The sequence below is a fragment of the Lampetra planeri genome, chromosome 25 (assembly GCF_965212315.1).
Source record: "Lampetra planeri chromosome 25, kcLamPlan1.2.h2, whole genome shotgun sequence".
Classification (NCBI taxonomy): Eukaryota; Metazoa; Chordata; class Hyperoartia; order Petromyzontiformes; family Petromyzontidae; genus Lampetra; species Lampetra planeri.
In genome coordinates, this window is record NC_136131.1 from 11526492 (window position 1) to 11553802 (window position 27311).

The 27311-nt window shown below is 46.9% G+C and overlaps 1 protein-coding gene across 2 annotated transcripts in view; it reads right to left on the bottom strand.

Annotated features, from left to right (window-relative positions):
• The window catches only part of LOC144727456 (ras and Rab interactor 2-like), a 19443-nt gene extending 1692 nt beyond the window's left edge, over positions 1–17751 (bottom strand). The window contains exons 1-12 of one of the 2 annotated variants that reach the window (XM_078606306.1): positions 17530–17737; positions 15556–15735; positions 12725–12813; positions 10775–10979; positions 9079–9193; positions 7260–7332; positions 6772–6863; positions 5470–6039; positions 4113–4430; positions 2912–3226; positions 1844–1966; positions 750–913 (exon numbers count right to left, since the gene is read on the bottom strand). In XM_078606306.1, coding sequence (XP_078462432.1) covers positions 750–913; positions 1844–1966; positions 2912–3226; positions 4113–4430; positions 5470–6039; positions 6772–6863; positions 7260–7332; positions 9079–9193; positions 10775–10979; positions 12725–12813; positions 15556–15609 — 2118 coding nt within the window. In that variant the 5' untranslated portion in view covers positions 15610–15735; positions 17530–17737. Of the gene's footprint in view, positions 1–749; positions 914–1843; positions 1967–2911; positions 3227–4112; positions 4431–5469; positions 6040–6771; positions 6864–7259; positions 7333–9078; positions 9194–10774; positions 10980–12724; positions 12814–15555; positions 15736–17529 lie in introns of both variants that reach the window. The other variant, XM_078606307.1, reaches the window with a different exon arrangement.
• Positions 17752–27311: the final 9560 nt, after the last annotated feature.

Here is a 27311-nt window from a genome sequence, read left to right on the forward strand (position 1 = left end):
GCAACAACAACAGCCGCCATTCGCCACTGAGTGGCCGTCACGTCATCACAGCACCTGTGCCAGGCCAGGTGCACTTTGAGGCCACGTTAAGTGTCGAAGGGTCGCTGACGGAGGGTTACGGGACAGACCCAGGTACTATGGGTTGACTGAGATGACTGGCAGATGCGCCGCTTGTGCCCCCTAATGTGTCCTATGTCTCACACTGTCAACGGCTAACACGGTATTTAAAAATGGAAGTTATTTTATACCGACTGATTTAACAGATGTATGCAGTGTGCGATTTCACAACTGGAAACGCATAATTTTCTGCGTAAATTTAATGTAATGTATGTTAAGACGTTATACCCATTCAATGGGTGTTATCCAATTTGGATCTCAATTTAGCACACAATTGAAACCACAACGACACGGTGTCTTATGCTCAATGTTGATCAACATTTAATGATCAAAGGCTCAATCAGCCGAGGTGCAGAGTCTAGTTCTCGGCACATTGAGCAGATGTAAATCAGCGGATTGCAGAGGTCGTGACGGTGCGTGCACGTGTATCGGTTGTTGAACGTTAAATAGTGCAAGGCCGTGCAAGGCCCTTTTATATTATCAGCAACACGTTAAATTGCACCCGAAATTTCATCGGAAGCCAATGCAGAGATTTCATTCTCGGCGTACTGGTGCTCACGGGAGCACATCGCGAAACCTGTCGTGTCTACCAACTCCCGTCAGTCGGAGTGACCCCAAGTGGCAGTGCCCACCTGGCTGCGCCTGCTGTGCTGTGGTGCTGCGCTGGTCATCCGGCTTCTGCGCCACTCTCGCAGCGACTGCTGTGTGTTGGCTGCGAGCTCTGGCGTCGCCTGCTCTTCTTGCAGGCTGCCGACCATCAGCAGGGCTGCGTACACGCTCGTCAGGTAGTATCCGCCTGCAGCAGGGAGTTGGGCGAACGATTAAGAGGGCACCCGACTGACTGGGAGATCGCACGGTGGACAAAGAAGTGCACGGGCATTTGGGTGTAGCCGTGAGATCCGCACATTTGGCCACGGGCAACGTGCATCTGACTCGGTAACAAGAGGTCAGGAGTGCAGGGAATAGGCGTGGAGGGGGCAAACCGTATAGAAGATGGAGTGATGATATTTAATTTTCAGTAATTTAACGGAGCTGTTTTGGACAAAATGTCCAAGCTTTGTAATAGCATTTATAGAGTCGGTTATATGTAAGAGCCATTTAGATTGAACAACTGCTGGAGGAGGGCCTCCCCATGCCATTACTAGTCGAGAGTATTATTTGACCATACATCACCGCATTGGTCAACGCGAGTTGAAGCCGGGTAACGTGGAAGTTGGGAGCGCAGTACGGTGCGGCGGATTTTACCGCACTGCTCCCTGCTGGCAACGTAGCAGCCGAACAACGCCTGTGCATGCATTGTGGTGGATCGCCCATCCGAGCACTGCACAGGATCAAACCTAGATTTGAAGCTTTCGTGACTGCAAGGATTCATACTCTAAGGTTTTTTCGGTAAAGTCACGTAGGTAAAAATAAATAATAAACAATTGAAATAATAGAAATAAAATAATATTATTAATAATATTAATACTTTATAATAATAGACATTAAATAATATTAATAATATTATTCTTTTATTTATATTATTATTTCTATAGGATCAAACCTACTTAACTTTCGAGATCCAACGAAGATTGGGTGCATTTGCCAAGCAGCGTTTTTGTCGATAAATTAACCGATTAAAAAAACACACAATCGTCTGCATCCATCGGCTATCTACATCCATTACTGGCTAAACAGTGTGGTTTTCGTGGTGCGCAACTGCGGCTCCAGTGGTGTAGGTACGCACTTTCTCCGCTCATGAGGTCCGGATTGAGCAACTCCATAATGTAGTCCACTTGTATGGCCAGCTGGGGGCAATCGCAGTTCAGCAGGCTGTACGTGAGCACTGGGAAGAAGTCGTCGGCACCCCCTGCAAGAAGACATCGCGAGCAGCAATGTCAACTTTCAAACTCCATTTTTCTCAAATGTCATTTTCAAAATATGTTGCGGCTTCCACTGAATCAGACACGTGGCCAAAATATGTACAGTTGTTTAGCAAACATTTTACTTTATAAAGTTGCTTCTTAAAATGTTATTAGGGTCATGTCTTTCTCGAATTTCTCAACTGTAGGTATTTTGCGAAGTGCCGATAAAAACATGTTGAAACGTGATAGTAAACTGCTATGCTTGAGACAAACAAATAAATACTAAGTTTTCACTATTTACAAACTTTTACAGCGACGTAAAAAGTATGCTTTGTTTTTCTTCCTGACTAAGGCAGTGTTGGCATTTTAAGATATTTATATTGAAAATAACTTACACGTGTACATCGGTAGTTTTTTTGCAATGTACATATAATCCATGAACTGCGCTATATGAATGTTCTGATTATGCCCTCTATGTTACTGCTGCTTCCATCTTCACCTTTCCGGCTCTCCCACGTGTTTCTGGGTCGTCAAACATCAACACGCGGCACAACTAGACACGTGCCCCCATATTCATTTTGAGAAACGTGGACTGCCTGTTGAGGTGGTTCGGGCACCTGGTAAGGAATGCCCCCCGGTAGACTCCCCCTGGAAGTCTATCGGGCAGCACGTCCCACAGGGCGAAGACCCCGGGGCCGGCCCAGGACCACGCTGCTAGCGGGACCATGTCGCTCGGCTGGCCTGGGAACGCCTGAGAATTCCCCAGGAAGAGCTAGAGTCTCTCGCCAGGGAAAGGGAAGTCTGGGCCGTGCCTCTACTCAACATGCTGCTACCGCCGCGGCCATCGCCAGGACAAGCGGATTGAGAAACGAGCGAACGAACGACTGCATTCTAAAACTCTCGGGAGCCTGGCACTCCATCGGTATCCGGAGGCTTCCATCTCATCGTACCTTCACCGGAAGACCCCATCGCATCGTAGACCATCTTGCAGACCTTGAGCAGGGAGTCCACCTTGACCTTGGGCGAGTAGGAGGCTGCCAAATCGCTCAGCTTCGCCCTGATCCTCTCCTGTGTCGCCGGGTCGGGAATGTTCACGCTCGGAGAGACACCCAGCTCCGTGGGCAGCTGCGAGCGTCCCCAGAAGCAGTTGCTCTGGAGGCGTTTCACAAGACCCTCCTTGCTGTGCGTAGCCATCAGAGTCTTCTCCAGCGTGGCCTTCAGCGGCTTCAGGATGCACTTGTACAGAGCCTTCTCCACTACGTCGTCTGGTGAAGACACGGGAAGCAGACGCATGACCCCCTCGATATGTAAGAATCGTTCACGTGTATTTGTCGTCTTCATTCACTCTTGGGAATGAGACTATCCCGGTTTCTTGAGCTGCCACCAGCTTAAGCAAATCAAAATAAACTTTACTATTCCACTATTAGCAGCAGCAATGGAGTCGATATTTGTTCACGTCTAAGAGACTGAGTGGAAATGTACACTTTTCCATTGGCTGTAAGTTTACTTTATTGTGCTGTGAGGTGTTTACCGTGATTTTCTATCAGTGCACTTTGTCACAGGCGGATTGGACACAACTACCATCTAAGACCCGAGCCTTATGGGGATCTTGCGTAAAGCTTCCTGTTCACAAGGATTCGTGCGCCTTTTGGCGTCATCTGGTCCAACACCATGTGAGACTAGGCTCTAAAGAAAGCTGTCTCGGGTGTGGACCAATCAATTTCATGGACAGTGCATACATAATCAGAGTTGTCTTTTTGTTTGCATTCCGACTGCAGGTATTGTGGTCAATGCAAACATGACTCCTTGTAAAAAAAGGTGTCAGTTTTGTTGCCAGATAAAAGGGTAAAAAAACAATTATCAAGGATTCTAAAATTTTAGTTCACACATTTCCGTCTAGATTTATGAAATCATTCATGTTATTGTGCACGTGCAAATGAACTGTTCGTGTAAAATGCGCCACCTGAACATAGTTTATTATAGTATTTCACTAACAACTATTTCAAAGGATTCACACGTAGGACGTCCCACGTGATCGGTATTGCGAGGTTCTACGCGTGAGAACAAAACGTATGCGATCATCAAATCAGATCGCGAGCACGTTTGACGACATTTGCGCTATTCTCGTATGGGGAAGGAAGTGGTCGTTACCTATCCGGTGCTCGGAGATCATGGCCTCGAGTGGCGGCTCTATCTCGTTGCACTGGATCAGGTACATCTTGAACTGCGTCATGGTCTGCCGCACGGATCTCAGCAGCTCCCTGCCGTCGCCGCAGGCCTGCGTGGGGTCCGCGAAGCCGTTCTTCACCAGGGTCACGTAGTCCTGGACCAGGCACCCGAAGTAGGCATTGCGGGAGGACGCCAGCTCCTTGATGCGGCGTGTCACGCGCCGCTCGGGCATCTGCAGGGTGTTGCTGATGATGCCGAGGGCATTGCGAAAGCCTGGCAACAACCCCCTGAGCCGCATTCCTGTGAAATGACAGCACAGTTGAGACGTCGTCATCAGCATCGTCGTCGTCGTCGCTGTCCAACGCAGGCAAACACATCGTTCACATTGAGGCGCAACTTCGTTGCGTTGCCTCTTCACGGTTTCGCTGCCGTGAGGCTCTCCTGTGTTTTCGGGCTGCACCGCGTATTGCTCGGCACGGTGTCCGACGTTTCGCTCCACGTGCTGGAGCTGCGCTTATCGTCATCGTCATTAGCCGTGGTCAATTCACTGCTGAATCGAGCCATCACCATTCCTCGTGGTCCCACCATGCAAGAATCCATGAGCCAATTTCGTCGAAACCATCTCTGCGATGAGCAACACTCTTGGGCACGGTCCTTCCTTTGGCTGACACTCGGCTTATGCACGTGGTCGACAAATCTCAGTGTCCCAGACACACAGGCGTTGTTGGGTGGTGATAATCTCCACTGCTGCTACCGAGTCGGTAGTGGAAATTGCACATTCCTGTGGCCAGGACCAGTCTACCATACAACAATGACCATTGAATTTCGACAAGATGGTACTAATTTATCAACCCTGTAAATATGACGTGCTTAGTTGACAGCCCTAGGCCAGGATTTGAACGTATTTCCCTCCAGCTGCAAGTTAGGTGGTTTCCCACAGGACCATCAAGCGAACTTTTATAGCTCACAAGTCACAATCGATGTCAAGCCACGAATCGTTGATTTTACAACACACAAGGGAATTACATAATTAATCTCAACATCACTTGACGTCAGTGGACTTGACATCAAGCACCAATGCATAACAAACAAGGTGAAAGTGTTCTCCTTCTCCAACGTGTGTTTACGGCTTGCACCGCGCGTTGTACGGCACGATGCTCGACGGTTTTGTTCCTTAAGAACCCAACTGAAGAAGCCTCCCCCCCTAACCTCCGGCACGTGGAGCAAAAACGTCGGACATCATGCTGAACGACCTTGGCGTGGTTACGACCCGAAAAAACTCATCGTCAGAGCCTTGCAGCAGCGCAAGCGCGCAAACCCGCGCGGTAAATGGTTCTACCTCGTGCGCTGTTGAAGCCAGACTGGCTGTTCCAATGGGACGTCGAGTGGGCAGACTCCACATCCAAGTCCGACTCCAGCTCGGACGACGAGGTGGACAGGCGGTTATCGCCCGGCGAGCTGCTGCTGGCGCTCATCGCGTTGGAGCCACTGCTGCTGCTGCTGACGCCTGAAGACGTTCGCCTCAACGTGCCGCGCCAGTAGTCTATCACGGGCTTTGAACGCTGCCGTGGGATAGAGTCGGCTGGAAGCCAGTCACTCGCCTCGGGATGCGGCCCATCGACTGTGACCTCCTTCTGGCCCGCGGATGCAGTCTTGCCAGGAAGCGAGAGCGAATTCTTTGCTTTGCCTCGTTGGCTGAGCATCTGCCCAAGCTGCGCCTTGCCATCCACTAAGCAAGCGGGTTGTTCCTGAATAAACAGCGGGTCGACGAAGCACAGCCCGCTGTCTTCATTTTCCCCCACACGCTCGTTCTTGAGCTGCCCTGCTGGATCCAGCTTCACGTACACGCTGTCGTCCGAGCTGATTGAATATCTCTGATGATCCTTGTGCAGCGATGAGCACCAGAACTCTGCACAAGAGATTATTGAAAGATTATTTCACAAATAGAGTCATTCATGGAAGCAATTATAAGGGTGGGGGCATCAGTGGTGAAGTGGTTCTCGCACTATGCTATAAAACTGTTGACTACGGTTAGATTCCTGGCTAAGGCTAATTATTTGTTAACCAGATCTGGGGTGCCCTCTTCACCAACCGCCACTGAGCAGCGTGGTGAAAGTTGCTCTGGCAACTCCCATCACTGACATGGTGTGCGGAAGCCTTCATCCAGAAATGTGCGCCACGGTGGCGAGATGTTAGCTACATCACCCGCTATACAAGAGGTCGTGGGCTCGATCCCGACCCAAACGCCTGTATATTTGAAGTTTGCATATTTTCACTGTGGTCGTGTGGGTGTTTTCTCTGGGTCCTCCGGTTTTTCCCTCCATGTTTAGTAACATGAGTATTTGGCTGCTATAAATGTCAACATGATAAGCCACTTCGTTGAACTATCATTTGTGGCCGAGTCGCTTCTGACAAAGAGCTATGCAGCTCAATTGGCCTTACCTGGTAAAATAAAAAAAATAGTTTAGTTTAATGGATTGGTAAAGGGCTACACCTTACTTTGTTGTTGTTGTTAGCATTACTATTATAATATAAGGCGACGCAGGCCTGAACATAGGTGGACAATCTCTAATGAGGGCGTGTGAAGCAGGCGGATCGATCCGTCCGTGTCGAAGTGAAGCTGCTCAGCGAGTCGTCGTACCAATCCCCATCTTGGCGATGGACTCCAGCTGATGTTGCGTGGAGGCTGCCTGGATCACTGGAGGCAGAATGAGATTGAAGTCCAGGATGTCTCTGTGGAGGAAGCAGGGAAACCAACACGAGTTAAAATTGAAACAGTCGTCAAGTATAATAAAACGTTTGTTGTTATTTTACATTGTTGTTGAAAACAGATCTCATGGTGGATGTCAAGGGGGCCCCAACTCGTAGCTTTGGCCAACATGGGGGGTGGGGGGGGCAAGGCACCCCCTGCCTGCCCCCCACGCTCGCTACGCTACTGGACACGGCATTTTGAAGTCGTGGAAATTTCAGAAAAGTTTTCCAAGCTGTGAGCAACACAGCTGCTCCTTCTCTCCCTTAACCCCCCCCACTGCCCCCCCCCCCACTGCCCCCCCCACTTCCCCCCCCCCACTGCCCCCCCCCCACTGCCCCCCCCCACTGCCCCCCCCCCCCCTCCTGTGTGGGACTCACCGGCTGGTGGTGTAGAAGGCGACGAGTTTGCACAAATCTGGAAAGGTGAGCTTGGAACCATCCAGAGAAAATCCTGCAAAAGTAAATGAAGACGTTAAGTTAACAATGCTCCTTTTTATTGCTGTTGCGCACAAGAATGTGGTTCAACAGCTAGCATGTGGGTCGGTCCAAGGTCCGTTTGTGCTTACGGCCTCTTCGTGCGACTGATAAAAGTTTAATTGAAGACTGTACTGAGGGGCAATGGGCGAGCTTGTAGCATGAATGCCGACAAAATCATCCGTGGAACTGCGCAACAGGTTGGGCAAGGAGTGACAGCATCCCGCCAAATTGATGGCCTGTATTTGATACGTGGAAACATGACTTTATGCACCTGCCCATTTGTGTAATTTTAAAAAAATCACCATATTGTCAAAGTCTGTCATGTGCTGTTTTTTATTCTTAAGATCATGTTACTTATTTCACAAAAGTGGCCCTTTGTACACATGTCCATGAACTGAATATTGTATATTTACCCAAGAATGTCAGTGTGTAACGCGCGTGACGTCACTCCACGTCGACCAGCCCCCCTCATTAATAATCATGAATAGGTTACATCCTCCACACGGACCCCCCCCCCCCCTCATTAATAATCATGCGCAGGTGACGGCACGCCAGATCGAACAGCCCCTCTCATTAATAATCATGACCAGGTGACGTCCTCCAAATGCCCCCCTCATTAATAACCATGAGCGGGTGACGTCACTCGACATGGGGGTAGGGGGGGGCGCCTCCTCCCCTCCCCTCGGCGTCAACTCACAAGCCTCACTACAAAGGCAGAACCCTCACGTTACGCGATCTACGTCACGCTGTTGAGACATCAAAGTAAAAAGGACGTCATGATGAACAAGGGATTATAACCTTTAAATGAAATCAGTCTGTGTCACCGCGCCCTTACAAATTGCACACACATTGATGCAATGAATATCACGTCGGGCTCTGATTTTCGCTTGCAAGTTTCATATTACTGCAATACACCCGTCCTTGGACGGGCAAAAGGCGAGTACATTTATAGTTTTTCAGAGGCTGAAAACCCGTAGCACAAAATATGCATGCAGTAGAACAAAATTTGCATACACAATGATTTTATATGTATATGTAGAGAAAGAATGACCCTGTGTTGTAAATATTTCAGTATTTTTTTCTGAAAATATTAGAACTTAGGGGATGCTGCCATGGTCTAATGGCTAGCGAACTGGACTTGCTAAAACTAAACTATTTTTATTTTACTATGTAAGGCCCACTGAGCTATATAGCTCTTGTTCAGAAGCGACCTCACCATCACAAATGATAGCCCAACGAAGCGGCTTATGTGGGCATTTATAGCAGCCACATAATCTAAACGCATGTTTCTCAATGTGGAGGGAAAAACCAGAGAACCCGGAAAAAACGCCACGCGACGACAATGCAAACTCCAAATATACAGGCTTCGGGGTCGGGATCGGACCCACGACCTCCTGTATACCAGGTGAGTTGGTTAATATCTCACCACCGCGGTGCCATAATAATAACTTAACGGTTGACCTTTTGCAATGCAGAGGTCACCCGTTCAGTCTCCCGGCACGGCAGTTGAAATCAACACAACGCGTTTCTTGAATGCCTGCCTCCATTCACCCGGCAGGACAAATGGGTACACCACAATAGGCCAAACCACCCTCTCTCGAGCTCCCTTTAGTGGTAAGCAATTGCAGGGGCCGCATTTTTTCCCTAAGCCCCTTTACGAGAGAGAACATACCGTTCTGACTTAACCGTTCCGGTGTTCGCTGGAGTCGTCGCATCATACCTGACTGTGTCTCGAGAATGGGGTAATCGCGCACAAAGAGGCAGCCTTCCCTCTTTGTCCAGCGCACGCTGATCACTTTCTGCTGGGTCTTCTTTGAGCGCCGCACAATGAACGTCTGCACAGAGAGTGGAATTGAATAAATGTAAGGAGTCGTCGGGTTGCATTGCATTCATCCCTCCCGCAGCAGCCCTCCTTCAAGCCCACGATGAGGGCCATTCGTGCCTGGAGGTTGACGACAGCAGGGGCAGGGGGTGTCGGCTTACTGTGGGGAGGAAATCTCCCGGCTAAATTAAGCCGAGTGGCAAAATGTGTGCGGGTGGTGGCGCTACAATGTTTTTTCTTTGGTGCCAAATGTATGAGTAAAGCCAATTTTTATGTAATGTCTTCGAAAATGTGACGACGGCAGTGTTGACTGTCTGTGTTTTAGCCAATATATTTATTGGCAGGACTAGATTGAAGATTTTAGAGCTATTTCACAGACGTGTAAGAATGTGTCATGAGCCTCGTGGTCGACATCCATTCATCGAACGTGTCGGCAGAAGGTGGTGTCTGGCCTCTTTGACGGGAAAAAGTTAGGAGAGTTTGTTGGCCCCCGTCAGCGGAGAAAATTGCCCCGTGGTCATGGCTAACGATAGAGGCGAGCCAAGGGAGAGAACGCGGTCGAGAGGACGCCCGCCCACCGTGGAGATAGAGCGTCGAAATTGCTCGCGTGCAGGAGCTCTCCGTGGGATTGTCATGTTGAAGATATAGATGTTGGGAATATCTCAAAAGGAAGGAAAAATGGAAAATGTTGAGCCTCAGTGGGGCAGGTTGCCAATATTCTCACGAGTGTAAAATATAATAATAATAATAATAATTTACATTTGCAAGGTGCATTTCAGCAAAGGATCCCAATTGACTGCGTGTATGGAAAGCAGGGAAATAAGGTGGAGGCAGCGATGTAAACGACTCAAACTATGGGGGAAATGCCATTTTTAAGAGTGAGTTTTCAGGGGCAGATTTAAATAGCACTTAAGATTCCGATTGTCTTATTATCTCGAGGCAACGCATTCCATCGTCTTGGAGCTGCACTGGCAAAAGACCGAGCACCTCCAGGAATGGAGCCTTGACCTCGGACTACTAAAGACTAAGGAGATCTACTTAAGAGCAGGCGAGACTGCGGTGGTCCGAGCACGTGTTGAGAAGAGAGAAAAACAAAAGATGCAATGAGAGGGGTTATGGAAGAAGCCGCAAAGGGACACCAAGGCTGAGAGCGATGGACAACGGTGGAACAGGAAAAACAGGGCAGGGGGTGGATGGATGGCATTCGAGAATAGGCACAGAGCAGAGGAGACGTGAAGAAACCAAATCCGAATAAGGTCCGTTAGAGATGGCAATTCCTTGGGGAGGCCTTCATCCAGCAGTGTATTGATTGAGGCTAATAGCTAAATGGCCTTTACCTGGGAGAATAAAAAATAATTTAGTATAATATGTTTTGTGATTTGCTTACCTTCCCTATACTTTGCACCCCTGTCGTGTTTTGTGTTACCGTTTGCTGCTACAACGTTCTGACCCCGTGCCCCTACAAGGACGTCCGCGAAAAACAGGGCCTTCACGGCTCAACGGATTCCCCCAGCATGAATGAAACATTCCGATTCCGACGGCCGCGGCTGAATGGGAGCGACGATGCAATGGGCCCTCTCTCTCTCTCTCTCACCCCCGGCTTTTCGCCCTGCAGCGTGTGCAGGACCGCCGCCTCGTCCACCCCGAGCAGGAGCCAGACGGGGCAGGTGAGGCTGAGGCGCTCGAGGACGCTGACGCTGGGCAGCGCGCGCACGTGCTGCCGTGCCGCGACGCTGCGGCGCGGTCCGCCCGCCTCCCACTCGTCACCTTCCGCTTCGTCCGCGTCGCTCTGCGCGTCACTGCACGGGGAGGCACAGCGGCATCACGACACCGCCGCTCGACGCGCCCTCGCCGCGGCTCGCCGTGGTCACAATTTGTCACAATTGGCGACTTTCGGTGCGCTGGCTGTGGCCCAAAATCTCTGGGGAGTTTGAGGCTGGATGGCACTTGGGTCGTCATGGGTGGCTGGTGCGCTTTGTGGTGGTCAGCAGAGAGCAGTGTGGCAAAAGTCATTTTTGTACTGTACTTCTATGCCCCCCACGTCTATGCTCGCCGCTTTCACGAAACCTGCACTGGCCAGCGTGGTGAAGTATGGTCAAACTCCCACCATACTCTTTTCGGTAAAGTCACGTAGGTAAAAAATGTTTAAATTAATTATTTTCTTTATTTCTACTATTACTTTTATTAATTTTATTATTATTTTACCTACGTGAATTTACCGAAAAAACCTAAGAGTATGAATCCTTGCAGTCACGAAAGCTTCAAATCTAAAACTCCCACCACCAGCACAGCAGGCGTTGTTTGACACGTGCACGGTATATGAATGCTGCTATGAGGCGGCTTGCTATATGAAGGTTGTTATGAGGCTGGTGCCATTCGTTTCTAAGCAGGTGTATTAAATTACAGCCACGTATGTGCCACTAATTTCATCATTCCATCTCCGCTTCAGTACCCCCATGCACGCGTATTCCCTTCGCCCCATTCCATTTTCTTCATTCCATTATTACTCTTTACCTTACACTTGCTGCACATTGACAAACACGTATACCTCGCCGTTACAATTAATTTGTAATCATTATTCATCATCATCTTTTCGTATATGTGTGGTTTTCAACTTTGTTATTTTTCTTTAGTTTCCTCTAGAGAAAAGGAATGCATTTATGCGAACACATTCTTTCCCGGAGAAAGCCACTCGTATTTGAAATTGTTAATTGAAGTTTACGTGTGCTTGCATGTCTGCGTTTGTTTTGATTTGGGTTGTCACAATTTGGTGAGACTATGATACGTCAAACGATGTAAGGTTTGCGATAATCGTATTGACCGTTTTGTTTATGAAATACTATGTATCCTGCGTTTTCGTTGCTCGTTTTCTGCTCATTCACATCGCGCTGCCTGACAAAATATGTATTATGAAATAGCAAAAGCACAAATAATTACATTTCTAAAGAAATGTCGCTATTACCCATCAAATGAGTGCTTTCCAAAATGTTTCACGGAATAATTGATGCAATGGCAGGTAGAAGAGACTCATCATTTGTGCAGTTCATTTCAGGATGTCATTCTATCTAGCGCAACCGACAGTATGCTCGCTACACGTATCACAGACGATAACGCTGCGATGATTAGCAAACTTATTGCAGGCCTGTGATGACTGAAACGCAAAGAACATTGAGGTACTCTTTACTTGTGCTGGACTTACACCAAAGCACACAAACGACACAAGAACATTTTGAAATACGAGTACACTGCAGAGTTTTGGGAAAGTGACATCGTAAAAAATCGTGTTGTGTTAAAAAATAAATATAGTATCATGTCGCAAAGATTGTTTATCACGGCACCCCCAGTTTTGATGTTGCTGAATGTGGACTGCTAACAAGCGTCCTGTATCAAATGTCGAGTGCGGTGGGCCGTGCAAAGGAGTGATTTACTCGTAGAGCTTTGCCAAAATAACTCAAAAACGCAGCGATGGCGTTGCTGGGTCAACAGGGTTATGATCATTTATTGTCGAACATCGTGATCCTGTGGGTGGTGGCACGCTACTTACTTCACGGTCTCACAATCGTGTTGCCCCTCAACATATTCAGCAATTTCTTGCCTCATGTAGCGCAGCTCCTTTGAAAACGTCCTCATCAACTGTAAAAAGCGAGAGAAATACGCTAACGATGCCATCGCATTCAGACCAGTTCATTTTGCATATATATACACACATTATTCACAATTACAGATACCTGGTAGAATTACTTTTCATGCCAAAACAAATACATGCTCATATTCTTGGTTCTGTCGGTAAAGTCACGTAGAAGGGAAATAATAAAATAATAAAAATATAAAACAATTAAATTCTCACGACGTTTCAACTGCAACACAAGCAATCATCATCAGGTGTGAAATCCACAGCAAGCAATTTCAAAAATAAATAAATGCTCGTTTCTTTGTTCAGAGCCGATGTGCCCACAGCCATTCAATGCTTTGTTTAAATATGAACGCTTGGAATGAACGAGAGCACGGTGTGTCATACATGTCTACAGCCCCTTGGTCAATCCACTGCTGGATGAGGGCCTGCCCACACCGTGAAGGCCGTGACTATGTTTAACCGAACTGGTTGGTGAGGGTTCGCGAAGGCGGGGAGCATTGATGGAGGACTATTAGATTGCACAGTACAGTACAACAATGGATTGTGTCTTACATTAACCACAATGTAACATCGTAGCCTACATCACCCATTATGCATGGTTGTCGCCCAACCCAAGCCCAACCCTGGTTAGCGTCTGAGATGTGAAGCAATCTGGCACATTCTGGCCGACTTGCTCAAATGAATTGAGTGCGTCACAGGTGGAATTTACCCAGTGATTAAAGACATATTTGAAAGACAGTTCAGACTCATGATTTAGACTGGAGGAATCCGATGAACTATGAAGCTTTTTTTCACACATGTCCAACTGAGGAGGGGACAGTAAGATACGATACAAAAACAGATAGGAATACAAAACCCGATGTTCTGAGTGCACTAGTCGCAACCTGAATTACAAACGGCACAGTCGCTCTCCCACACACAAAGTGATGCAACTGAACTCGAGTAAAGTCACATAGATAGGTTCAAAGAACCTATTTACGTGACTTCAACGAAATACCCAAAGAATATGAATTCCTGCAGTGGCAAAAGCTTTAAGTCAAGATGTAAACTCGGGTAGAGGTGGTAGTGGTGGTGGTGGGCATAATTTATGGGAAGGAGTGTTTCCCCAGTCAAGGTGAAGCTGATTGGAATGTGGTCAAACGTGAATGTCAGAATGCTTTTCTGCTTTGTCTTGGGTATGCGGCAGGGCACGAAAGAATGCCAAGAACGCCTGGTTCAGAGGGTGCAACGCTGGTTTACAAGGCGCATTGATAATTAACATAGAGTGGGATTGTGGTCGAGGCTAATGCTGGAGTTGCAGCCGAAGGAGGGAACGCGCCCGAGTCGCGATGAACTCATCCCGTGTGCAGGTGCACCTCCGATGAGGACGGTTGGCTACGTACGGTGCGAAAGAAGTTCAACATACGTGCATACAAAAAACGGCCTATGGTCAATGTGATGGCGCTGCAGCTGGCTAACTACTGCGTCACCTCTCGACAGGTCTACTACGTACGATGTGCAAGATGTTCAGCATACACACATACATGGAGGAGGATTGTTACACCACAGGCTCGCTTGGGGAGGCCTCGATCCAGCAGTGGATTAACAATGACTGATGACAACTATTAAGTCTGCGTTGAAGTTAGCTAGTGATACCAAATTTTAGAATTGAGAGAATGATAAAGGAAAGCGTTTAAAGTGTGGGAGTTGCAATATTTGTCTAAGTTATCATATTCTTGTTAGTAAAATAGAACCCCTATTTGTTTGCATTCCTATTGAGGTAACAAGTAACACCGCGTACTGGAATCGGTTGTCGGCTCTTAAAACGACTACTAATGCATACCTGTTAACCCACACGGTTTAGCCCGTATTCTTGTGCAGGGAAACTGAGCTTTCAGGTCCAAATGACGTACAGCCGTTTCAATGCGGGCAAAATAAAATGTCCGTTTCTCCCTCGTGGTGATGGGACTTTGTAGGATGAACGTTGATATATAAGGGGTACAAGGTGACCAATAAGATCTGAATTTGTCTGTAATAAGGTAGCCACTGATAAGGGGTTGACAGGTATGCTAATGACTCCGGACAACGCAGCAAAATCCATCGAGTTTGTGTCACGCGGCGCAGTCGAGTTAAATATTTCCTCCGTGTGGAACGCACTCCGCAGCGAGCGCAATGTCCCAGGCACGACACCTCTTACGAGTACCAAAGATCGCGGGGGAAAGGTGTCACACTGCACGATGAACCCGGCCACCTGAGGTTCATGTCCAGCCATGGCCAACAGCAGCGACGAGGCGGTGAAATCTGAACCGGTCTTTGACCCCCTCCCCCTGCCCCCCTCTGCCCCCCAGTTCACAAACCCTTACCTGAACAGGGTTGTGGTCAAACGATCCACAAGACCAATGATGAGTACGACACGAGTACACCTTAATCCAGTGGAAGATCAGCACTGGGCTGTAAATACTATAGTTGTTATTTTTTGAAAAATCGTATCAGCTTGCTGATGCCATCAATCAGGAGCAGCATGTGTATTTATACGAAGGGAATCCGATGAGCTATCGAGCTCTTTTTCACAGATGTCCGGTAGAAGCAGCAGCCGGACAACTTCACGAAAATAATCGAGTGAGACAACGAGAGCTTACTCCCTTTCAGTTCCCGACAGAGCTCGCAGCACGCGGCGCGGAACGTTGGACATCATGCTCGCAGCACGCGGCGAAGCTGGCGCGGCATCGCTGCGGAGGCTGTGGATGAGGTGCGGGGCTCACCACGAGGGAAGGCTTGGAGAGGATTTCAGCCGGAGTCCGCGAACGCTGCGTCATCTTTGCGCTCCCAGCAGCTGTAGCTGCAGCAGCAGATGTCCCGCTTGAGTCCGCCGAGTGCTGTGACCCCTTGGATGGCCCAGGTGAGCGGTTTTCTCTGCTCGTGTCTTCAGGCCACGCCCTCACCTGCGGCAGGTGAGTTGTTAGCGCGATGACGCGAGGGGAGCAGCGAGTGCCTTGAAGAACATTGTTGGTGAAGCGTCACCTCATCCACGGCTTATATACAGCTTGATGAAGGGCGTCGCCATTCATGCATGATATTAGCATTCATTGACGAAGGTACATACAGTTCAGTTTAACACGTAGGAGGCTTTCGTGATCCATAGCATCCATAATTTTTTTTAAGTTAAATCGCGTAAACATATAAATGTGTCGTTAAACCCGCCACCACCCGACACAGCCAATTAGTAAGGTTTGTCACGTAATCAGAACGTGCCAAATCGTTACTAGTGCAGCACACCGGTGTGTTGGAGAGCAAATCCACAACGTTTATAATCTGAGCCCGACGTTTCGCCAGTAATCACAAGGAGCTTCATCAGGCGGCAGCCAGACTTGTGGAGAAATCCTGTTGTTGTTTAGCAGCGAGCCAACTGCGACATGTGCTCGTTTACAGTAATTTTTGATCATCATACTTTCCAAAGATATTTCCCCCGAATTAAGTGCAGTAATATACCGTCATGAGGATGTTTTTATTCCGTTTGTACCAAAGAGGTTTCAACTTACATCACTTGCCATGATAGTGGACCACAAATAGCAGCGAACACTTCCCACTTACAACGCGTGGTCCCTGACAATAAGAATCCGACTTCCCTTTACCCACACGGAGCCGCTAGCCACTGGCCACAACTTCCGTCACCCACATAAATTGTAAATAAAAAAATAATCTACACAGCCTCTAAACGTTCCATTTCTAAATGCAATTGTAATTGTACACTATGTGCCAATTGCAAATCTTTTATTGGTTGGCTTTTATTTGTTTAAGATTGTAATGTTTCGCAGTTGCTGCGTAGGATGCAATACGGTAATCATCACCCTTGAACATGTCTTCGGCTTTCGCTATAAACATTGTGGTTCTTAATTTATTTTTGGGTCAGATCGCGACACACATAATACTTACGCGATCTGATCAAACACTCGATTATGAATCATCATCTTCATTGTCAGACAATCTCAATCCACTGCTGTATAAAGGCTGTATCCGTGTCTAACAATCCTGCGATATAATGAATCTATCCAGAATCTGCACCCAACGCTCCACCGGCCCAGTGGATGTATTCTCGGATGCGTTCCACTGCTTTGCATCTATATTCATGCCCATGTAGCGACGCGTGTTGTGACACTCAAACTACTCCATTACTTTCTTTAACGGTTTGTAAGCAGGGAATCGGTAAAAAGTTAAAGTCTAGCATTCTGTAATATTGCATCATTTTGCAAAATGTCTCAATTGAATAAGAGACGTGTGGCCTCAATGCATTCTAAAACTGACAATAAATAATCCGTCTCATATGCACATGGTAATAATTAATTAATTAATTCTTATTACAACCACCATCTCAAATGTGTGGGTATTTTTTTTCACCTTTACTTTGTCTTTACAACACTGTGCGTGCACGCTGAACTTGTACGTAGCCGACCATGTCCAGTGGAGGTGCGGGGAAGGACAACAAACTAAACCCAGTGTTGTTATTACATTCCAAGTTCATGTGTTTCGTCTCTGCATTCCGAGCACGTAAATGTGCAGGTGACGTGCTACAAAATATAATTATGGTGCTGTAAAAATGCCACAGGCTGCAAATGGGTAAATATACCACTTTAAGTAAAACAAGCTGAATATAATAACGTCACTTTTTTAATTATCTTTGTGGTAAATGCCTATGCAGTATTGTCACGGTCTCTAAAGTAACCACATTTAACACTTACCAGCTTTTTGCAAGTCGCTCACTAGAAGCCACGGTACAGATGATCAGCAATAGCAGACACTTCAAGTGCATGTCATGGTGTTGTCCTTGCTTGGGTGGACAGTTGCGATGGTTGCCCGATTGGCTGCCTCGGTGCTATGAACAGAAGTTTTGAGTGGGTGCACGTTTATAGCAATCGACAGGTGCCTGAGGCACATTCCAGGAAGTGCTGGGTTTTCCCCCAGCATGTTTCTATGGTGCTGAACGACAACACCGATTCAATCTCGCGTGCTCATGTGGTCCAGCTGAGAAATAAAAAAAATATGTTTGTGGCCGGCACAGATTCCTTTGCCGCGTATGTACGCATGTTTGAACGTATTTCGCATCGCACATTGCCAAGTGTGCTAATTGGAGGTGCGCAGGTAATGCCTTCGACGTGCGCGCGTTAAAGAGCAGCGGACACATCAGTGGGAAAACCCACACGCGTTCAAAATGTGCGGTGAGCGGGGTTGTGATGCACATACAGAGGGATTATTTAAGGAGCAGCACGCAGGAGTGAAAGGAGAGCTGAGTGCGTCAGCACCCCGTGAAGATATAATGTCAGTACTGTGTGTATGGGTGGGTCGGCTACAATAAACACAGTTGAGTTTTAAAAAAAACTAAACTTCTTTTTTATTCTACCAGGCAAAGCCCACTGAGCTATGTAGCTCTTTTTGGAAGCGACCTGGCCACAAATGATAGCCCAACGAAGTGGTGTATCATGTGCTAATTTATATCAGCCAAATACTCTAAACGCACGTTACTAAATGTGGAGGGAAAAAACCAGAGGGCCCGGAGAAAAATCCACGCGACCACGGGGAGAACATGTAAACCCCAAATATAGAGCAGGTTCAGGATCAAACCCACGACCTCCTGTATATCAGTCGAGCGAGATAACTCACTATCTCGGCGCCCTTTGACCCATTGCGCATCTAGCCCTACTGGTGTAGTGAACCAAGCATTATTACAGGTTCATCATTGCATACACCCATAGAGATATAGGCGCATTGTCGTGGCCGAGTGGGTGAGCGTTTTCCGCTTGTTGCAGAGGTTTGTGACTTGAAGCAGGTGGCCACCCCAGTTAATACTGGCGGGTTAATAAACCGATAATATGCGCCGTCTGCTTCGCAGTGGATGTCAAAGAGCTTGCGATGTTATTAGAAACAAGTGTTAACCAAGCGTTGCCGGTGTCAAGGTCCAAATTGGCCAGATTAAAAAAATCATTCGAAAATTATCAATTGGGAAAACCCACACAGTAACATCAACATCGACCTGCAGAATATTCTCGTCTGTGAAATATGTGCCTTGCACGAAAAGAATGGAACGAATAACAAAATATTTAATTTAACTCATGTTATGCATGTTTTCACCCTAAGAAGTGGCTCAAACCACATCCTGGTGCAATGCCAAATAACAAAGGCAGGTTAAATTATCTCTGAGCTGTCAGATAAACAGCTGGTACCATTGCCACGTTGGCTTAGCATACGGGTAGCTGAAGTATTGTGAGTAGATCAATGCGACCAGATCACCAATGACTGCACAAAACCCCCTAACAATATTCAAATAATTGTTTTTCGCATATTTCCCCCCATTTTAAAGAGTCAACAATATGACTTCGACTCTTATGCGACAGACACCAGCAGAGTGTGCCGCTGTTGTGTAGCGAGCCATTGGCCACTTGATGGATATCTTTTTTTTATACAAATTCTGCAGAGAAAAAACATTGCGCAGCCACAACATCGGACCTTTTTTGCCAGTATCAAAGTGTGAAAAAAAAATAAGAATAATTTTTACCCTTTCTGGCAATAATTGCGCAGCCATTCACGCGCACTTTGGATTTACATCGCCCTGAGAGATTTGCCCAAAAAGTGTTTTTTTTTGTCGTCTCGTGAAATGACGCTGTTCACACACAGGGATAACGTACCTTTTTTTACATTGGCTTTGCAGACAAATGCTGTATCATTGTTCAGGAAGAAGTGTTTAATTGAAAAGAGGTAGAATGCCGCGGGATGAAGTCATATTTTAGGAACAAGGCAACTGCCCAGCAACGGCTTGGGACGTTTCCATCGCTCTTCCGAGGATGCCCGATTCGTTCCTTTGCCTTGGTTGTGAAAGTCCCTGACATTTTACACTCAATTGTCGTAAGAATCCTGAGCATGGCTCGGTGTGACTTTGGCAACTTGCAGCAACTAAACTTTTAATCCAGCAATTGTTTCTTGCTGTGGTTGTCCCACCTGATGACGGACGCTTGTGTTGCGCCCGAAACGTCGTGATTTAATTTATTTTATGTTATACCTGCGTGACTTTACCGAAAGAACCAAAGAGTAACTAAACTTCTATTTCTGTGGACGTGATTTTAGTTTCTGCACGTCACAACACAGCTAACAGGAGTGGCGATATCTGAATTGGTCCCGGACCGGCGTGGTGAAGTTTGCCCAAACAAAAAGTGCCGTGACCGACATCGCATCGGGAGACCTTCGCCAGTAAATCGACAAAGGATTGCGAAGAAACATCGTCATTAAAGTAGATCGATACGGTATATACAATGCATCCTATTCCAACATATTATACGGTGATGAGAATGGCGACAGAACAGCAGACAATGGAGGGAAGGAATAACATTCTCGAAAAGCGAACCACTGTGAAGATGGAGCGATGAGATCGACTCGTGGCCAGGAGTGATGTGGATTACAGCATCACAGGAGAGAAGTGGCGACGGCCGTGGTGATGTCTTCGCTGAGCGGTGGATAGATAACGGATGATGGTTTTATCTTGTTTTATTGTTTTGTGTGCACAAAGTTACGAAGCAGTTTTCCTGTAAACTCGTTTCAGATAAGGAGATGGCTCGTGAAGTTATAATCTGGGGGGGCAACACAAGAGCATGTAAATTGCCATCTAAGCAAATCTGGCGAGAAACAGGAAAAACCGGAACGAAGACAGTTGAGTGCAAACGGAAGGATCAGAAAATAGATAAGAAGGACCGTAAATAAGACAACGCAGTTCCATTTAGGAAGTAACACCGATGTAGATTGTTTTTCTTACTGAAATTTACCTACGAAATATTTGAGGTGGTTGGTGGCTCAGATGTTAGAGCACTGTGCGAAGACGACTTGAAATCTGGGCATCCAGCCGTGATGAAAGTGCTTTGTCAAGCGCAGAGTTGATGATGAAATCGGGCGTGTCACCAATGCCGCCAACCACGCATCGTGTGTTTTTAAATCCTTCATATTAAGTTCACTTGCTTGCTTGCTTGCGCGCTTACGACCGTGCAAATCTTTCGGTCGTTTTTTAACCCACTTCCTGTGATCCAATCGAGCTGATATTTTCCACAGACTCGTTGTGCGTGACAATTAATTTTCGTGAAAATTTTTTTCCAAAATTTTACACTTTTTAGGGGAAAAAAAATGATATTTAATTACCAATTGCTTAATGGTGGCAGGCAATCATCTGACCCATAGGTGGCAGCCATCTCAAGCCAGAGGAGGAGAGGACTCTAGCCGCCACGCATATAAAGGATTTATAGTGAAAAACTTTGTTTTTACGGGTTAATGTCTTCCCTCCTACAACACCACGTGAATAGGGCACTGTGTAGCATGACTGCAGAAGTTCATGAACGGTTGCGGTTGTGCCTGTATTATGTAGGTAACTGCAAGCACGAAATTAATGTAGACGTTATCTGTTATAATTTAGCGGATTTGGAATGACTGATTTTACTTATTTATCCAGGAAAGCCACATTGGGCCGTATGATTAGTTTTCAGGAGACTCTTGCATTGTTTACTGTTGTATATGTTCGCAGCCATTTCGTGAGTGTTTACACGAAATTCAAAATTGATTTAATTTGACCAGGTACGGCCCACTGAGCTTGCACAGCTCTTTTTCAAGTGGGAGGAAGGAACCGGCAGCACCAAGAGAAACCCCCACACGTGTGAGGGCGCAACACGCTATCCCCGTACAGATAAACACTGCATGTTGAACTTCTTTCGCACCGTACGTAACCAAATGTGCTAATCGGAGCAGGGTAACAGTAGATGGCACCTCAACGCCCTGGGGAAGACAGTTTCAAGTTCATGCAATGCGTCAAACCCAGTGCTGGGTCACAGCCGTGCGCCACCACCACCACCACCAAAAACAGAGTAACTATTTCTGTCGCAGTTAACTGCTTTAGTTACACGTTCATTTATTTATTCAAGTCCGGGATTTTTGCACACAGTGTTGGTGTACGGTGTTTTTTTCTGCAATATTTTGCTGTCTTTTCTTGGATTTTCTGTTTGCACTCAGTCACATATTCACCTTAAGATGTTTTTTTGTTCATGTTTTTGTGTTTTGTTTGTTGCGGTTGCACCCGATTCAAGAGCCGAATGGCGCACAGGACTATACCTAATAAGTGAACTTGAACTTGAAGTCCCATTCGATTGTTCGGCAACATTGATGGGTAAGATTGAAATCCCTCCATCGCTGTCCGTTGTGTATAACAATCTCACGGCTCCGTTCGTCGACTACGCATGTATGTTGAACATCGTTTGCATTGAACGTAGCCAACCGCGCGAATCGAATGTGCGGGAAATCCCCTTTGTCAACACAACCCATGCTTTGTCTGCTTTTACTCCTGCAGCCACCTATTGTGGCGGGCATCTGTATATATACGTAGTTTAAAAAAACCCAGAACAAAGTGCAGAAATCCACTAACTTCACAACCAACGGCATGTAACAAAAATAAACAACGGTCCGAGTCACACCACCACAGCCTGTTTAATATTAGTAAGATTGCGTGTAAATCCCAAAGGCAACATCCGAACTTAAGTAACCTTTTCCTGAGGTATCTATAAAAAACCAGCCCAAGCTGTCTTGCGAGATTGACCTCTAAACTTGGTTTCTTCCAGTCGCCGTCGCGTTTTATCATGTCAGCAACATTTTTTTCGATGCACTTTTGATGCAAACATTAAATCTGTCTAAGGTTTCGCGTGGTTATGTAGTTTACGCCTTTGGCTGTAATTGTATTCAAAATTGCCAGGAACGTGTTTTTTTTTGGCTTGCAGAGGAGATAGAGCTGAAATAAATAAATACGTATACCCACTACCGATATTTTTTTATTGAAGGTGTTTTCCACTTGCGTGAGAACGCACAACCGCCAGCCATGCACACCCATTCAGCGAGAACGCATCTGCGGGTGGCGGGAAAAACCCCAACCGCCGAGGAAGACAGAGCCAGCCAAGCCTTAGTTCAATATGCCAGGCAATGTACACTCACTATTACTGTAATGTACACCCTCTTTGTAAGCAAGTAGTGCCATTGCGAATGGTTTTTCCTGTGCGATAATCCATCATCGCAAATCTGGAGAGTGCAAACTTCCCCTGTTCCACAGTTGACTGAACTCAAATGTGTTGTGTGCCCCGACCACGCGGTTTGCCACCTGTGCTGTTTCTTTTTCCAGGGCGGTCCTCTTGTTGAGACAACTGCTGTCCTGAGAAAATCTGAGTTTTCCCGGGACATTAAAAGGCTCGGTTGTTATCGGTTGGGGAGTAATACCGCCACATCAGCAGTTCTCCCCACTTCCAATCCTGTGAGATATTCTTCGTACAACGATCTGACCGCAGTTGTTTTGTACCTCAAAGGTGGCAAACCCGAGCACTCAGAGTGCATATTTCTCTATGGGATTTGCCAAATGATGGGTGCAGTTTGCGGTGAGCTCATTTGCGTTTGAATACAGCAGAATGTGGAACGGTGAACTCTGGTGGAGATTTGGGAAACCTTTTGCCATAACCCCGTAAGTATTTGTACACCGTGTGCTGAATGCACATTGGGCGTGTCATGGTACATTCACTCATCGATCAGATTTTTCTCGACCCCCGTGCTTAGGATACGTACATTAAATCATGCGATTTGATGAAACAATACATTTCGACGCGAACTCGTGGGGAACCCATTGTTCATACGCTTCTTGCAATCCTCTATTCGGAACACGAAAAGTCATCCGATTTTTTATGCAATAAAATACCAAGATAATATGTATTGTGAGGATTTTTTTTTATATATGACATTCTCTCTGATAAAAAAATAATATGACCTTTATATGGGCGCAAATTGAAAAGTTGGAGTCATTTTAAATGAACCGTGTCAGTCTGCTGTATCCATTACTCCCACCTCTTCAGTGTCGCTATCTATAATAATAATTATAATTATTATTATAATTATTATGACGTCATGGTGGCAATGTCCCGCAGCAGCCAACACCACCATCAACAACATCAACAGAGTTATTGCGGAGGTAAAGAGAAGCCCAGCCAGCAGCCAGCGAGAAAACTCTAGGAATAAATTGTTTTATTGCTATTTGAATACATTGCATGCCACGCGACCCCACCAGCCACTACTTTCATCACAACCACAAAAATATATAAAACTTTATCGAGCTAAATCGTGACCTCGAATTGAGCCAATTACATCTCTGAGTTGTTTGTAAAGTGCTCGCTCGCACCAACTGCTCTGGAGAGCCCCTCGAGAGGACATCTTTGGCCTACTCTTCCACACTCTCTAAACACCGCACGCGCCCTGCCGATCGACTGACTGTGGTATGTCCTTGTAAACTGCGCAGTTGACAGAGCTGAGGAGTAATAAACTTGCCGTTGTTCTTCACTGCCGCGTGAATAACTCGAACAGGGGCCGGATGGACCGGTTCGACAATTGGATTCCAGGTGGAGCGTGCCACCCATTACAGGCAGCCTATTCATGTGCCCAGCCTACGTTAAAATATGCTCCAAACTTACAAAAAAACCACATGTAACTTAAAATGAGTTCGTCGACTGTAGTATCCCCCTGTATTGTACGTGTTGGACTTTGTCGTGTCCTCTTTTTTATTTACTCTACTATAATCTGGAGATAAGGGGCCGTCCATAAATGACGTCACGCGAGTTTGGAGATTTTTGACCCCCCTCAAATATGACGTCACAAAGCTCTGCCCCCCCCCCCCCCAAAACCATATTTCCATTTTGAAAATAAAACATGATTAAAATCGCTTTAAACTATTGTCATTGTAGTGCGTGAGTGTTGTTATAATAATTCTATATTTATTTAAAATTGTGCATTTTGATGTGACGTCACATTTCTCACCCCCCCCCCCCCTCATCACACATCGTCACAAATGTCTGACCCCCCCCCCCCCCCCAGGTGCGTGACATAATTATGGACGACCCCTAAGAACTGAGACTCTGTAACACTCTAACTGCCCGTTCTCACATACGAATGCCACAAGGCATGTCCACTATAATCATTGCAGGTGAAGGTTGATGTCTTAACTCGTGTGCTTTGTTTAACGACTTCCCGACAATGAACACGACAGTAGAACGTGCCTGGGTGGGGGTCTCGCCGGGCAGGTGGGCGGCTACGTCCGTCCCCTCCACTCCCTCCTCCACCGCATGACTCAGCTCCTAGCGCCCTCTTGGAGAGACACGGTCTGCCGGCACCGGGAAACCGCGGGACTTACCACCTAGGGGCCCTTGGGATGAAAACCCCGTGGTGCCAGGCGATATGTGCGTGTGTGCTGCGTGCGTGTGCTGCGTGCGTGTGCTGCGTGCGTGTGCTGCGTGCGTGTGCTGCGTGCGTGTGCTGCGTGCGTGTGCTGCGTGCGTGTGCTGCGTGCGTGTGCTGCGTGCGTGTGCTGCGTGCGTGTGCTGCGTGCGTGTGCTGCGTGCGTGTGTGTGCTGCGTGCGTGTGCTGCGTGCGCGCGCGTATTGCGCGCGCGCTGCGTGCGCGCGCGCTGCGTGCGCGCGCGCTGCGTGCGCGCGCGCTGCGTGTGTGTGCTGCGTGTGTGTGCTGCGTGTGTGTGCTGCGTGTGTGTGCTGCGTGTGTGTGCTGCGTGTGTGTGCTGCGTGCGTATATGAACTTCACTCATCGATAGTCCTCCAGCCGTGTCGAGGACTCAGAACTACGGGGCTCTGACTCTGCTTAGTCTCAGCCACACGGTGCCTCAACCGCCGCATGCACCGCAGGTCACAACTTTTACCTCTCCGCTCCGTTCCCCTTCACACCGCTCCACTTTGCAAAATTCTCTCGCGTCGTCTCCATCACCCACGTTCGTGCGACCGTGCTCAGATCTAGGGACGTGGTTCGACTCTTGTCTATGACACCTTAGATAGTGCTGAGTGTTGCTGGCCCGTTGGCGTTTTGAGTCATTGCATCTGTACTCCAGCAAACGTTATAACTTAAACACAAAGTTAGATTTTGCCTAATGGTTAAACATTGTTTTATAAAACAGACGTAAAAAGATACATAAGCCAGATAATATGGTATATATTTTTAAGGATTAAAAATGTAATTATTGACATTCGTGGCAAATTATTATTGTTCGGGGGTGAGGAAGGTGGAGGCGAGTGAACTGCCACACTCATTAACAGACACTCCGGCCAATTACAAATAACTTTTTTTTTTACATTTTTAGCTGTCTCAGGTAACAAACTTGAACAAGACATCCATGAATATTGTCTCCATTGCAGCTCAATACGTATTTGCTCAAATATCATATGTCACTTCCATTGTTGACAATATGACAGCAACCTGTTATAAATTGCGCCCCGAAACGTTAGCATGAGCGCACGCGTGGCGATTTTTTTTAAATTTGAAGATTCTTTGCCACGACAGTTCGGCGATCAACGTCATGGGGAATTACCCGCTGTTGCGCGATATTCTGCAACTCCTGTGACGTAACAAGAGATTCGCGTATGAAACGTATGACTGTATACACAACTAAGCAGTCAGGGTATCTATCATATAGCAACGGCGGTGTGAAAATATACATTAAGAATACTATTTATTATTGTAACCCTTCACTTTGTTTACGAGAGTACACTGATGACCGCACGGAGTCTTTGTGCGGTGGTGGCAGTGGTTAGCGCGCTGCGCTACGAACCCCGCTGATCTTGAGTTTGACTCCCGACCACGGATGACATCAGTGTCGAGTGATATCCGAATCGGTTCCACGACCCCTTCTCTACCAACGTGCACTGACCAGTGTGGTGAAGTATGGTCAAACAACCCCCATGGCCGACATGGCATGGCAAGATCTTAATCCGGCAGTGGATTGACAAAGGGCTTTAAATCAATGAGTATGCCAACATGGCAATAAGACAAAAAACAACAACAAGGAAAACCTCAATAATATAATAGGTTTTACCCTATATGGCAATAAAACGCGTTTCATCATTGGACCTCCTTTGTCAGTACTTGAAACTGATTGGTCCACACCAAGGGACGTCCCTTGCTGTGGACCAGTCAGTTTCAAGGACAATGCATATATTATCATCGTGTGTGTTTTTGTTTGTATTTGACTGCAGGTATCGTGGTTAATGCAGTTACATGAATCCTTGTAAAAAAAGGTTTTAGTTTTTCTGCCAGAAAAAAGGGGGAAAACCCTATTATTATAATTCTAATAAAACAGGTGTGTTAAGATGTTAAAACACCAAACAGACACCTTTTGCAAGGAGTCATGTCTGCATTAGCCACTCGTGCTTGTGGAATTAACGGTACGGCGAATATCCACACTTGTTCAAATGAATGTGATCATCATTAACCATGTTCCATCCACTGCTGGGTGAAGGCCTCCCGACACCGTCGCCTGTGCAAGAGATGTTCGTCTTTGGGGCGCATTCTCTCCTCTCACCGTTGTTTCATCACCAGCGCTGTCCGTCGGTTATCATTTCTTCCAGCGATGTTATAGTCCCTCCAACAAGGTGCCTTCAATCGGCATTCGTTCTCTGATCCCCTCTCTCTCTCT